A 13,050-nucleotide genomic window follows, 5' to 3' on the forward strand; every position below is an offset into this window, starting at 1 on the left:
GTCATCTGCTACCACTGAGAACAGTCTAGATCCATCTTCTTTGGAACCCCCTTTAGGTAGTTGAAAGCAGCTATCAAATCCCCCCTCATTCTTCTCTTCCGCACACTAAACAATCCCAGTTCCCTCAGCCTCCCCTCATAAGTCATGTGTTCCAGTCCCCTAATCATTTTTGTTGCCCTCCGCTGGATGTTTTCCAATTTTTCCACATCCTTTTTGTAGTGTGGGGCCCAAAACTGGACACTCCAGATGAGGCCTCGCCAATGTCGAATAGAGGGGGACGATCACGTTCCTCTTCTGCTGGCAGTGCCCCTACTTATACATCCCAAAATGCCATTGGCCTTCTTGGCAACAAGGGCACACTGTTGACTCATATCCAGCTTCTCGTCCACTGTCATCCCTAGGTCCTTTTCTGCAGAACTGTTGCCTAGCCATTCGGTCCCTAGTCTGTAGCGGTGCATGGGATTCTTCCGTCCTAAGTGCAAGACTCTGCACTTATCCTTGTTGAAGCTCATCAGATTTCTTTTGGCCCAATCCTCTAATTTGTCTAGGGCCCTCTGTATCCTATCCCTACCCTCCAGCGTATCTACCTCTCCTCCCAGTTTAGTGTCATCTGCAAACTTGCTGAGGGTGCAATCCACGCCATCTTCCAGATCATTAATGAAGATATTGAACAATACCGGCCTGAGGACCGACCCTGGGGGCACTCCACTTGGTACCGGCTGCCAACTAGGCATGGAGCCATTGATTGCTACCCGTTGAGCCCGACAATCTAGCCAACTTTCTATCCACCTTATCGTCCATTCATCCAGCCCATACTTCTTTAACTTGCTGGCAAGAATACTGTGGGAGACCGTGTCAAAAGCTTTGCCAAAGTCAAGGAACAACACGTCCACTGCTTTCCCCTCATCCACAGAGCCAGTTATCTCATCATAGAAGGCAATTAGATTAGTCAGGCATGACTTGCCCTTGGTGAATCCATGCTGACTGTTCCTGATCACTTTCCTCTCCTCTAAGTGACTTGGGAGGATCCATCAGCAGCCTGGTGCAGGCCACTGCTTTGGCTTGGTTCCTTGTCTCAGAATCTGTAACTGCAGGACTTTGGATTTCCTGCTCCAATTCATTGACACCTGAGTTATGTGCCACACAGCATTCTAACGATTTTAATATCTGCCCAGTGCAGCTGCTGCCTTCGTGAGCAAATGTCTCATGCTGTCCTTTCCTGCCATGTCTGCTCTCACAAAAATGGAGGCCCACTGTTCCCCACAAGTGGTAGCAGTGGTGCAAGCTGTGGAGTGGAGAGGGAACAGGCTCATTGGCTGTGGTTTAAATCCTGTGCTCATCTACACTACAGTTTCCATCATTGCTATTCCCGGGGGAAATTGCAGATCCTAATTTTACTCCAGTAGACTCAGCCATGTAAGCCTGTGTTGCCCCCAGTAGCTACTATGGTGACATCGCAGGACAGAATCAGGCTGTGACAAACCAAAGGGAGCCACATAGCTGCATGTAAGGGGTGCGGCAGGAGCAGCAGCCCCTTGAGGAAAAAGGGGAATGTCTCAAATACCTGTGAGGGAAGGAGAGAGAACTGATCAGGGGAAGGACAACTAAGGTGAGCAGCACCTCTCTGCAGACTCTCAGAGACAGTAGGTCACTGGGAAGGAGGTGAACATCCATACGACTTGGATCTCTGATGCTGCTCACTGCTGCCATTGGGTGAAGAGTTGGGTTGTGTATTGTGGGAGGCCTTCATGAAAACTCAAACCCCATAGTAGCAGCTGCTATTTTCTTGGAGCTGAGATCCACTCAAAATGTGGGTAAAATTAAGATCTGCATCCAAAAAGAAATGGTATTAAAAGAACATTAAGGCTGCACAGTCAAGCTCTTAAAAGTTAGGAAATGCCAGAATTTGGGTTGCTGTTGCAACCTGAAATGGCCCCCAATGCTCCAGTCTTTAATTATAGGATTGCATCCTGTTTTTTATACATTCAGTGCACAGCATTGATGGTGAACGAGGCAGAGCTGGGCAGTGATTCCAGAAGCCAATATAAGGTGTAGGTGCTCAGCCCATCGGAAGAATCAGGCCCTGGGGGTCTCAAGTTACACTCCCAAAATCAGTGAATACTTTTGCAAATTTTGACCTTAATCTTGCTGTAAAATGGAAATAACAGAATTGTGACAACAGATTTATTGTTTGTGAGATATTTGTACCACAGTGATGAGTGCCACAGAGAAATCAGTTCTACATTCAGTGCAGGTTTCGGGTGGTGTGCAGTATATAAGATATTGGAGCACACAATGAGGATAAAATGAAATATTAAGCAGTTGCCTCATTCTCTGAACACCATCCATATTGTGCACTGCTTGAGGCATGGGTCCTGTGGAAAAAAGTGATTGTGTAAGTAAAGGCTGTATCCAAATTGAATAAACACGAGGGCAGAATTAAGGTTGTACAGGCATCCCTAACTCTGGCACTTCCTAACTTTGGAGCACTTGACTTTTCAGCTCTAATATTTTTAACATTGTTATAAGCACAGCCATACTGGGTCAAACCAATGGTCCATGTAGCCCAGTATCCTGTCTTCCGACAGTGGCCGGTGCCAGGTTCTTCAGAGGGAATGACCAGAACAGGCAGTCATCAAGTGATCCAGGCCCTGACGCCCATTCCTAGCTTCTGGCAAAGAGAGACTTAGGACCACCCAGAGCATGGTGTTGCATCATAGAAGATGAGGGTTGGAAGGGACCTCAGGACATCATCTAGTCCAACCCCCTGCTCAAAGCAGGACCAACCTCAACTAAATCATCCCAGCCAGGGCTTTGTCAAGCTGGGCCTTAAAACCCTCTAAGGATGTAAATTCCACTACCGCCCTGGGTAACCCATTCCAGTGCTTCACCACCTCCTAGTGAAACTTTTTTTTCTGATATCCAACCTAGACCTCCCCCACTGCAACTTGAAAATATTGCTCCTTGTTCTGTCATCTGGTACCACTGAGAACAGTCTAGATCCATCCTCTTTGGAACCCCCCTTCAGGTAGTTGAAGAGTGCTATCAAATCCCCCCTCACTCTTCCATGCTGCAGGCTAAAAAAGCCCAGTTCCCTCAGCCTCTCCTCATAAGTCATGTGCCCTCGTCCCCTAATAATTTTTGTTGCCCTCCGCTGGACTCTCTTGGATATCCCTGCCCATCTTGGCTAGGTAAAATCTACGGAAAACATAATACATACAAATAAAATGTTATGTTGAGACTTAGCTTTGTATTTAAAGACTTGACTTCATGTGTCAGATCTGCTCTCAGGGGACAGCACTTTGCAGCTAGCTGCCAGAACGTGTATCCAAATTCTAAAACTAGGTAGAAAGCTTAGGTCAGCAGGAGACGAGGCCTGTTAGCACAGGCCCATCACTGCCACTGGGTTGCTGCGCTTTCTCTGCTTACAATAGGGTACAAAGCAATGTGCATAATTTCACTGTTAGTTGAGCAGCGGAGTAAAGAGCTGTGAAAACTCAGAGGTAGCAAGAGTCAGACCCATTGGTTTGAATTGCAAATGGAAAAGGATTTCTGTTAGTCCAGCTGCTAATCATTGATACTCTTTGCTCTGCTTGCTGCAGTCTCTAGGGCTTTTCAGTGTTGCATGTCATGTCTGCTCTTGTCACACATGAAGGGAATTGTCACCCTGTAGCTCACGAAAGCTGTAGCTCACAAAAGCTTATGCTCAAATACATGTGTTAGTCTCTAAGGTGCCACAAGTACTCCTTTTCTTTTAGCTAATATAGTCAGTGAATAATGACTGATCTTGGTGCTTTTTCATTCAGCTATCTAAAGCAAGAGACCTCGTGCTTGGTAGCCAGCTCCAGCATTCCAACTCTCTCTTATTCAACTGCTCTCAAACCTCGTGATTATGAAATATGTGTAAGCTTTACAGAATTGCAGAGATATGAAAATGGCCTTCTTGGAGAGAGCTTAATCACATCACTGCATTAGGCTGCAGCAAACCCAGCAGGCTCGAGGGAACCTGAGTATCTCCCTGTGCACGGGGACACCTCGCAGTGGCGAAAGGAAGCTGCTTGTAGCATTAGAAACTGCAGGCTGGAGTAGTGGGAGCTGCAACTTAATTCTTGCATCACTCTGCTGCCTCCTAGTTCTCATTGAGCTCTGTGTAGGCTTTCCTAGGTGTTAAAAGAACAGGAGTACTTGTGGCACCTTAGAGACTAACACATTTATTAGAGCATAAGCTTTCGTGATCTTATTCCTACCTGCATGCCTCCAGCTTTCACCCTGACCACACCACACGATCCATCGTCTACAGCCAAGCTCTGCGATACAACCGCATTTGCTCCAACCCCTCAGACAGAGACAAACACCTACAAGAGCTCTATCAAGCATTCTTACAACTACAATACCCACCTGCGGAAGTGAAGAAACAGATTGATAGAGCCAGAAGAGTTCCCAGAAGTCTCCTACTACAGGACAGGCCTAACAAAGAAAATAACAGAACGCCACTAGCCGTCACCTTCAGCCCCCAACTAAAACCCCTCCAACGCATTATTAAGGATCTACAACCTATCCTGAAGGATGACCCAACACTCTCACAAACCTTGGGAGACAGGCCAGTCCTTGCCTACAGACAGCCCCCCAACCTGAAGCAAATACTCACCAGCAACCACATACCACACAACAGAACCACTAACCCAGGAACCTATCCTTGCAACAAAGCCCGTTGCCAACTGTGCCCACATATCTATTCAGGGGACACCATCACAGGGCCTAATAACATCAGCCACACTATCAGAGGCTCGTTCACCTGCACATCCACCAATGTGATATATGCCATCATGTGCCAGCAATGCCCCTCTGCCATGTACATTGGTCAAACTGGACAGTCTCTACATAAAAGAATAAATGGACACAAATCAGATGTCAAGAATTATTCATAAACCAGTCGGAGAACACTTCAATCTCTCTGGTCACGCGATTACAGACATGAAAGTTGTGATATTACAATAAAAAAACTTCAAATCCAGACTCCAGCGAGAAACTGTTGAATTGGAATTCATTTGCAAATTGGATACAATTAACTTAGGCTTGAATAGAGACTGGGAGTGGCTAAGTCATTATGCAAGGTAGCCTGTTTCCTCTTGTTTTTTCCTACCCCCCCCCCCCCCCAGATGTTCTGGTTTAACTTGGATTTAAACTTGGAGAGTGGTCAGTTTAGATGAGCTATTACCAGCAGGAGAGTGAGTTTGTGTGTGTATGGGGGTGGGGGGGATGTGAGAAAACCTGGATCTATGCAGGAAATAGCCCGACTTGATTATGTAAAGAGTTGTCACTTTGGATGGGCTAGCACCAGCAGGAGAGTGAATTTGTGTGGGGGGGTGGAGGGTGAGAAAACCTGGATTTGTGCTGGAAATGGCCCACCTGTTGATCACTTTAGATAAGCTATTACCAGCAGGACAGTGAGGTGGGAGGAGGTATTGTTTCATATTCTCTGTGTGTATATAAAGTCTGCTGCAGTTTCCACGGTAAACATCTGATGAAGTGAGCTGTAGCTCACGAAAGCTCATGCTCAAATAAATTGGTTAGTCTCTAAGGTGCCACAAGTACTCCTTTTCTTTTTTCCTTGTTTGAGTCACTGCAAACTGCCAGTTCGCTGCAGAACCCTAGGGCTTGCTGCGTAGTCAGAGGGAAATGGGAGTGGCAGTAGCCTTGCAAACAGCGCATCACAGTATGTCAGGCCTGCTCTTCATTGTGAATGGAGGGAAGTGGCCATAACACAAACAGAACATGAGCTGCCACAACTTGAGTGGGTGCTGGAAGCACACAACTGCCACCTGGCAGGTGCAGTTGGTGTCCCGTAAGTGGGAGCCGAGTACCTGGGCTTCGGAGCAGGCAGGAATGGGTACAGAAGTAGATACTGTGGCTTTGCACATGTGGTTTTTCCTTATATGTGGGGGGAGGTGGAAGCACTTTGGCATCTCTCCAGACTGTCAGCTGTGCTGATGACAAACAGCTTGCAGTGAAAGCAAAGTCCTTGTAACATAGAATGATTGGCAAAGTAAGGCATGCTGTCTGCTGGCTGACATTTCAGAACAAACTCAGAACTTCTCACTAAATGAACTAAATGGCTAGGAGAACTTGGGGGAAATAGCTTTATTTATGTCTGTCCCCTCCTGTGCCCCACATGAAGACGTGTATGGTCAGGGTTATCGGAGAGGTGCAGGGCAGGTGTGTGCTGGGAAGATGGGGGTGGAAGACTAGTAGGAATCACATCAAAAATACATTAGAAAGAGCTGGCGTGATTAGGTGCACTTACCTTTAACTTGATCTTCCTTCTCAGCACATAGCAGTTCCATCTTCACTTACATTAACTTTCCACTCCTAAATTACATAACAGGATTTCAAGGAAAGACTCAGGTTAGTGATCCACTAACCATGGCCCCAAGTCAGTCAACAAATAACAAAATAGCGTCCAGTATTAACTTACAGGAAAGCAGCAAATGAAATGTTCTGAATTCTCGGGTGCAGGGGGCCAGGCCGGAGCACACCTTTGTTTCTGTTCTAGGAAAGTCAAACTCCTGAATAGTAGGCTCGTTTTGAATAGGAGGACTGATTCCTATCAAATGGCTTGAACCTTTTGTACAAACAAAAATGATTGTCAAGTACAGGTTAACAGCGATCAGTCATGCCACCCGGTTTCATTCTCCACTGCTGTGTGCCTCTGCACTTCAGAGGTAAGTGCTGCCATGCTGATCTGGTGGCCCTCATTTTGTCCTAGTGTAAATGGCCACACAAGGAGTATGGGGAGGCAGTGGAGAGTCAGGCCTCTGGTCCTCTCAGGAGGATGGAAAGCCAAGGGCAGAACCTTTTCATTGGAAATAGCAGCATGGTGTTAATGATTCATTTCTGCTGTTATCAAGAGCTAAACATGAAAAGGGCAACTGGCATGTTAGTCGCCCCAGTGACAGGAGATCCTTGTGAGCCTCAGATGCGGGCATGAGCTAAGTGGATATGCAATATTTTCCTTCTGGACATCTTAGGTTTTAGAAGACTTCAGAAAGAAGATGAACTGTGACAAAGTCAGAAAACTTACTAGCTTAATCAGTACTATTGTGAGAAAGATCTTTCTTTAATGGCTTAATTCAGAGCCACTTGGACTCTGGCATCTGAATTTGTGGTTCTACTAGGTATTTGTAGCTCAGATAGTGCTGGAATAATAAAACATTTCAGCTTCATAGTTCTACATATCAACTAAACACTTTTGGCTGGCCCGTGCCAGCCAACTCAGGCTCATTGGTCTTGGGCTGCAGGGCTGTGTCGTTGCTGTGTAGACTTCCAGTCTCCGGGGCTCTGCAAGGTGGAAGGGTCCCAGAGATCAGACTCCAGCCTGAGCCCAAAAGTCTACACAGCAATGGAACAGCCCAAGCCCTGCGAGCCCAAGTTGACTGTCAGAGGCCAGCTCTGGGTGTCTTGCTGTGTAACCACACCCTGGAATTGCACTTGTGCCTTAGCAGAAAATAACATACTTATCCCATATAGTGGTGCCTACTGGTGCTTGGGAGCTTACATCATGGAGACGAGCCCTTTGACAAAGTATTTTAAAATACCTACTGGGTTTGTTCCTCTGTTCAGGCCACTTCAGTGTTTTGGGGGCAGATGCATGCAATAAAAATCAATCATGGTATTCTGGCTAGAAATTTACCTTTTACACCTGTTGTGCTTACAAGATCAGTTGTTGATAGCCTGTAACGTAAACATTAATTGTGATCAAACTAGTCTCTTTACTAATTTCTAAAAGGCAACAGTACCTTACCATACCTCTCCTTCTCTTCCATAGATATCTGAAGCGGGGAAAGACTCCTTGCCTTCTTGGTTGCATTGGGAACCGAAGAGTAGCACCTTGGAAGGTCTGCCCCTGGATACTGACAAGGGTGTGCATTACATCTCAGTGAATGCAGGGCAGCTGGAGCCCAATGGAAGTTATGTGCCCCAAACCATCAATGTCTTTTCCATTGAGGTTCACCCTGAAGACCACAATGAACCTCAGTCAGTACGAGTGACTTCCCAAGACCAGAATGAGGCAGCACCATTCATGTGTGGCACAGAGGAACCAGTCACAATCCTAACTGTAATTTTGGATGCTGACTTAACAAAAATGACACCAAAGCAAAGAGTTGAACTTTTAAACCGAATGAAACGTTTTTCAGAGGTGGAACTTCATAACATGAAGTTGGTTCCTGTTGTAAATAATAGACTCTTTGACATGTCAGCCTTCATGGCTGGGCCAGGAAATGCAAAGAAGGTGGTGGAAAATGGGGCCTTACTCTCATGGAAATTGGGATGTTCTTTGAGCCAAAATAGTGTTCCCAACATCAGCAATGTTGAAGCTCCTGCTAAAGAAGGTGCCATGTCTGCCCATCTTGGCTACCCTGTTGTTGGCTGGCACATTGCTAACAAGAAACCTCATCTTCCTAAGAGGATAAGGCGGCAGATCAATGCCACCCCTACACCTGTCACTGCCATCGGGCCACCTACAACTGCTATCCAAGAACCACCAACCAGAATTGTTCCCACTCCCACATCCCCAGCCATTGCTCCACCCACAGAAACAACGGCTCCTCCAGTAAGAGAGCCTATACCGTTACCTAGGAAACCTACAGTTACTATTAGAACAAGAGGAGCCATTGTTCAGACACCAACTCTAGGACCAGTTCAGCCAACCAGAGTAGTAGAAGCCACCAGTACTATCCCTGGGCAGATTCGCCCAACGATGACTGGATATGTAGAGCCTACTGCTGTGGTTACACCACCCACAACCACTACTAAGAAACCAAGAGTTACCACTCTGAAACTAGGCACACCATCAACAACAGATTCCTCTACAGCTACAACTCGAAGGCCTACCAGAAGACCCAAAACTCCTCGACCTACCAAGCCCCCTGGCACGACCAGATCACCAATCACTAAGTTGGAAACCCCCTCTCCTCCAACCCGCATACGCACTACCATTAGTGGTCCTTCCCGTGTGTGGGAGCCAAATGAGCCGCCAAGGCTGACAAACCACATTGACAGGGTGGATGCATGGGAAGGCACTTACTTTGAAGTTAAAATACCTTCCGATACATTCTATGATAAAGAAGACACCACTACAGATAAACTACAATTGACTCTAAAGCTGAAAGAGCAGAAAATGGTGGAAGAAAACTCCTGGGTCCAGTTCAATAGCACTAGTCAACTAATGTATGGAATGCCTGATCACAGCCACATAGGTAAGCATGAGTATTTCATGTACGCCACGGACAAAGGTGGCCTCTCTGCAGTGGATGCTTTTGAAATACATGTTCACAAACGGCCACATGGGGACAAGTCTCCAGTTAAATTCAAAGCCAAATTCCATGGAGACCACAATGCAGTGGCCACTGACATCAATAAAAAGATTCAGTTGGTAAAGAAGCTGGCTTTTGCATTTGGTGACCGGAACAGCAGCACCATTACCTTACAAAACATCACCAAGGGCTCCATTGTAGTGGAGTGGACAAACAACACTCTGCCTCTGGACCCGTGCCCAAAAGAACAGATCAGAGCCTTAAGCAAAAGAATCTCTGATGACTCTGGTGGTCCTAGCCCAGCCTTTTCCAATGCCTTAGAGCCAGAGTTCAGGCCCATAAACATATCTGTGGTTGGCTCCGGCAGCTGCAGGCACATTCAATTTATTCCAGTGGCTAGAGATAGCAGGATTATCTCTGAAGCCACCCCAACTTTGCTGGCAGGTAAAGACCCCGAGAAGAGCAGTGAGGATGACGTGTACCTGCACACTGTGATCCCTGCTGTGGTGGTTGCTGCTATCCTGCTGATCGCTGGCATCATTGCCATGATCTGTTATCGCAAGAAGAGAAAAGGCAAACTCACCATTGAAGATCAGGCCACCTTCATCAAGAAGGGAGTGCCAATCATATTCGCAGATGAGCTGGATGACTCCAAACCTCCCCCTTCCTCCAGCATGCCCCTGATCCTTCAGGAGGAGAAAGCCCCTCTCCCCCCTCCAGAGTACCCAAACCAGAACATGCCAGAGACCACCCCCTTGAACCAGGACACCATCGGGGAATATACTCCATTGCGGGATGAAGACCCCAATGCACCTCCATACCAGCCTCCCCCACCTTTCACAGCACCCATGGAGGGTAAAGGCTCCCGCCCGAAGAACATGACCCCCTACAGGTCTCCACCTCCATACGTCCCCCCTTAATGAATAAAAGATTCTTTGCGGAGTAGGGGCCTCTAGTCCCGTGCCAGGGTTGTCTGTAGGGACTGATGGCCTGCAAATCCATTGCCAACCAGAAACACCACTCAGAATCCCAAACCGCAGCCAGCCCCTCTCCGGAAATGTTCGCTCACCAGAGTGCTGGGGAGACTTTGGGACACTGATTTTATTTTTGCCTAACAGCTTTTATTTTATTTTATTCATAGAAAATTCTTCTTGGCTCAAATGTATTTCTGATGGCAGGCTTCTCGACGCGTCCGCGGACTGGTGAAAAGGGAGAGAGATGGCTGGATGTGCAGGCAGCATAGGGGGTGGCACTCTGAGGCTCTGCTGTTTGCCTTTAACACTAACTGTACTGTTTTTTTTTTCTATTCACGTGTGTCTAGCAACAGGACATAACATGAAAGATAGCCTACAAATAATGACATTTAAGGGACTTTCTGAAGTCAAGGCTGAGTTTTTACATTTATTCTGCTGTTTACCTAAAGTTGTCTGTGTAGTTTTTGGGACGGGGGAGGGGAAGTACTTTGCTAAAAATCAGCTCCAGAGGTGTTTCAAACCCAGTTAGAGGATGGACCTAGCCAGTGTTTTTATCAGAGGAATCCTATTTTTTCACATATTGTAAAATTGTCATTAGCCTGGGTGTGGGCACCCTTTGCCAAGCGGCCAGGAAACTCCCTGCCTCCACATAGGCTGTTGCTGGCCTGCCGAGATCACCCTGCCCGTCCCCATGCTGCTGGAGAACAGAACTTGGTGCCTCAGAACAGCCTGGAAAACATCCATTGGGTAACAGAGAGTGGGGCTCAGTCAGGCTCAAAGGGGCAGCATCTCCACGGTGGGCTGCATGGCTGTGGTGTGAGCAGGCCAGCAGTGGGGAGCTCTGCCAGGAATGGGGGAAGGTTTTATGCTGCCCCACTTCTCCATGTAAGTAGTAAGTGCTGGGGTTTGACACACTTTGAGGTGTTTTGGCAAAGATGCAATATTTTTATGTAATGTGTTGCTATCTCCTCACTTCTCCTTGAGCATAGTATTGGCACAGCTTCTCATCCATCCCCTCTTGCTATCCCAACCCACTTGTTCTGCACCACCCTCACACTCGTGCGCACATTACGCTGGCGGTTGGGATCTCCGAAGTGCCAGAAATGGCTCAGAGTAAAACTCTCAAATCTAATTTTTTACTAAATTTTTGATAAAGCCTCAAATTGTTTTATTAAAAAATAATTAAAAATGGTAACGCTGACAGCAGTTTGTATGAGCTTAGCTTCATAGTATCAACTCCATGGGACTGGCTGCTTTGCTCACTTTGAGTTCTGTCTCTTAGTCATTGTTAAATAATAGAGCCATGTCTAGGTTTCTTGCCTTTTTAAAATGAACTTCCATCATATCTCCTGCAAGGTTGGGGTTGCCCTGTAGGCTGCTCCTGTGCTTTTTTCCTTTGAACTAAATCATTTTAAGCATGGATTTTTCTTGACCGTTTGAGAACTATTTTTGGTACATTTAGAGGGAGGAAAAACCCTTTGCAATAATGTGGCCCTGCCCTGGCCAGGGCTGGCTGGGCAGGTTCTGGCTGACTTTGCACACCAAACAGACACTTTAAGCCATATTGACTGTTTTGCAAAGTATGTTTGTGTGCTGACGTGGCCAAGTTACACACCAGTAGGTGACTGGAGAAAATGACCTTCACCTCTTAATTGCTAGGCTGGCATTTCCCATCATCCCTTTTCTCGACTTCAAGGGAGTTTGCCTGTCAAAAGCAAACACTAGTCTAATCTTGTTAGGGCCTTAGCTCGGCACTCTCTGCTTCTGCACCTACAGGGGCATGGGAGGAGTGAGGTCGGGGTGGCTGCAAAGTGCACCTCAGGCAGGGTTTTAGTGGTGCTGGCTTTACCCCACACCAACTGTGACTCCTCCCCCACTCCCCCCTTGCAGGAGTGCTGAAGCTGAGCAGGCTTCCTAAGAGAGCACTGGCCCATCTTTTCCTCTCTGGCAGTAGGGGGAGTGGGAGTGTCGTCACCCAGATGCTCTGCTGGCTTTGTGCTGCGCCTAGAGCTGTGTCTGGAAGCCCTTTGCAGCTGGGAGTAGATTGGGAGGGCTGAGCTGGCAGCGGTACATTTTGGGTGCCTCTTCAGCAGTCCTGAAGTTATCCTCACATGCGCAAGTTGGAACAGACTCCCAAACAGTGCCGTTGTCCCTAGCAACCGCAGCCTCTCCATACTGGCCATGCGCAGGCGCACATATGTCAGGCCTGGGCCTACCTGTCACCATAGAAACTGGAGGCGAAGGGGCAGTGAACAGAATAATAATGGCATTCTCAGCGGCCGCCTTCCCCTTAGCACCAGTGCTGTTTGTTTATGCCACTAGACACTGTAATGGTGAGAGAGACTTGTATTAAAAAAGTGTTCACCAACTACTGCTGTGTTTTTATTCCTTGTATGATTATTTTAAAGATGTTTTCTGTATTCTGTAAAGAATCCTATCAACTAAATAAACCCGTGTACTTTACTACACCGCAGTGGGCTCACGCACTCTTCCTCCGCTGCTGGCCGCAATCGTGAGGCGTCACCCACCCAGCAGGCTCCTGGGGTAGAGCAACTGCTGTGGTGTAATTCCAGGCCCAGCAGAGCTTGGGGGCAGCTCTCGGAGGGTATTCTGCCGCTAGCTGTGGGACATGGGGGCTTTTACTAAGAGCTGCTGGCTTGCCCTCAGTTGTGCCTGGCGCTGCAAGGCGGGGTGTGTAAGTCTGTCTGTTTAGATGAGAGCCTCTCCCATTTGTGTGCTCTCTAGGAAAGAGTGAAGCAGAC

The 13,050-nt window shown here is 47.3% G+C and overlaps 1 protein-coding gene across 4 annotated transcripts in view; it reads left to right on the plus strand.

The window, feature by feature from the left end:
- Positions 1-12,756, plus strand: part of DAG1 (dystroglycan 1) — a 115,271-nt gene extending 102,515 nt beyond the window's left edge. For all 4 annotated transcript variants that reach the window (XM_048856520.2, XM_048856517.2, XM_048856522.2 and 1 more), the window contains exon 3: positions 7,826-12,756. In XM_048856520.2, the coding sequence (XP_048712477.1) occupies positions 7,826-10,234 (2,409 nt within the window). In that variant the 3' untranslated portion in view covers positions 10,235-12,756. The remainder of the gene's footprint in view (positions 1-7,825) is intronic.
- The last annotated feature ends 294 nt before the right edge of the window (positions 12,757-13,050 follow it).

This window comes from Caretta caretta, chromosome 7 (genome assembly GCF_965140235.1).
Source record: "Caretta caretta isolate rCarCar2 chromosome 7, rCarCar1.hap1, whole genome shotgun sequence".
NCBI lineage: Eukaryota > Metazoa > Chordata > Testudines > Cheloniidae > Caretta > Caretta caretta.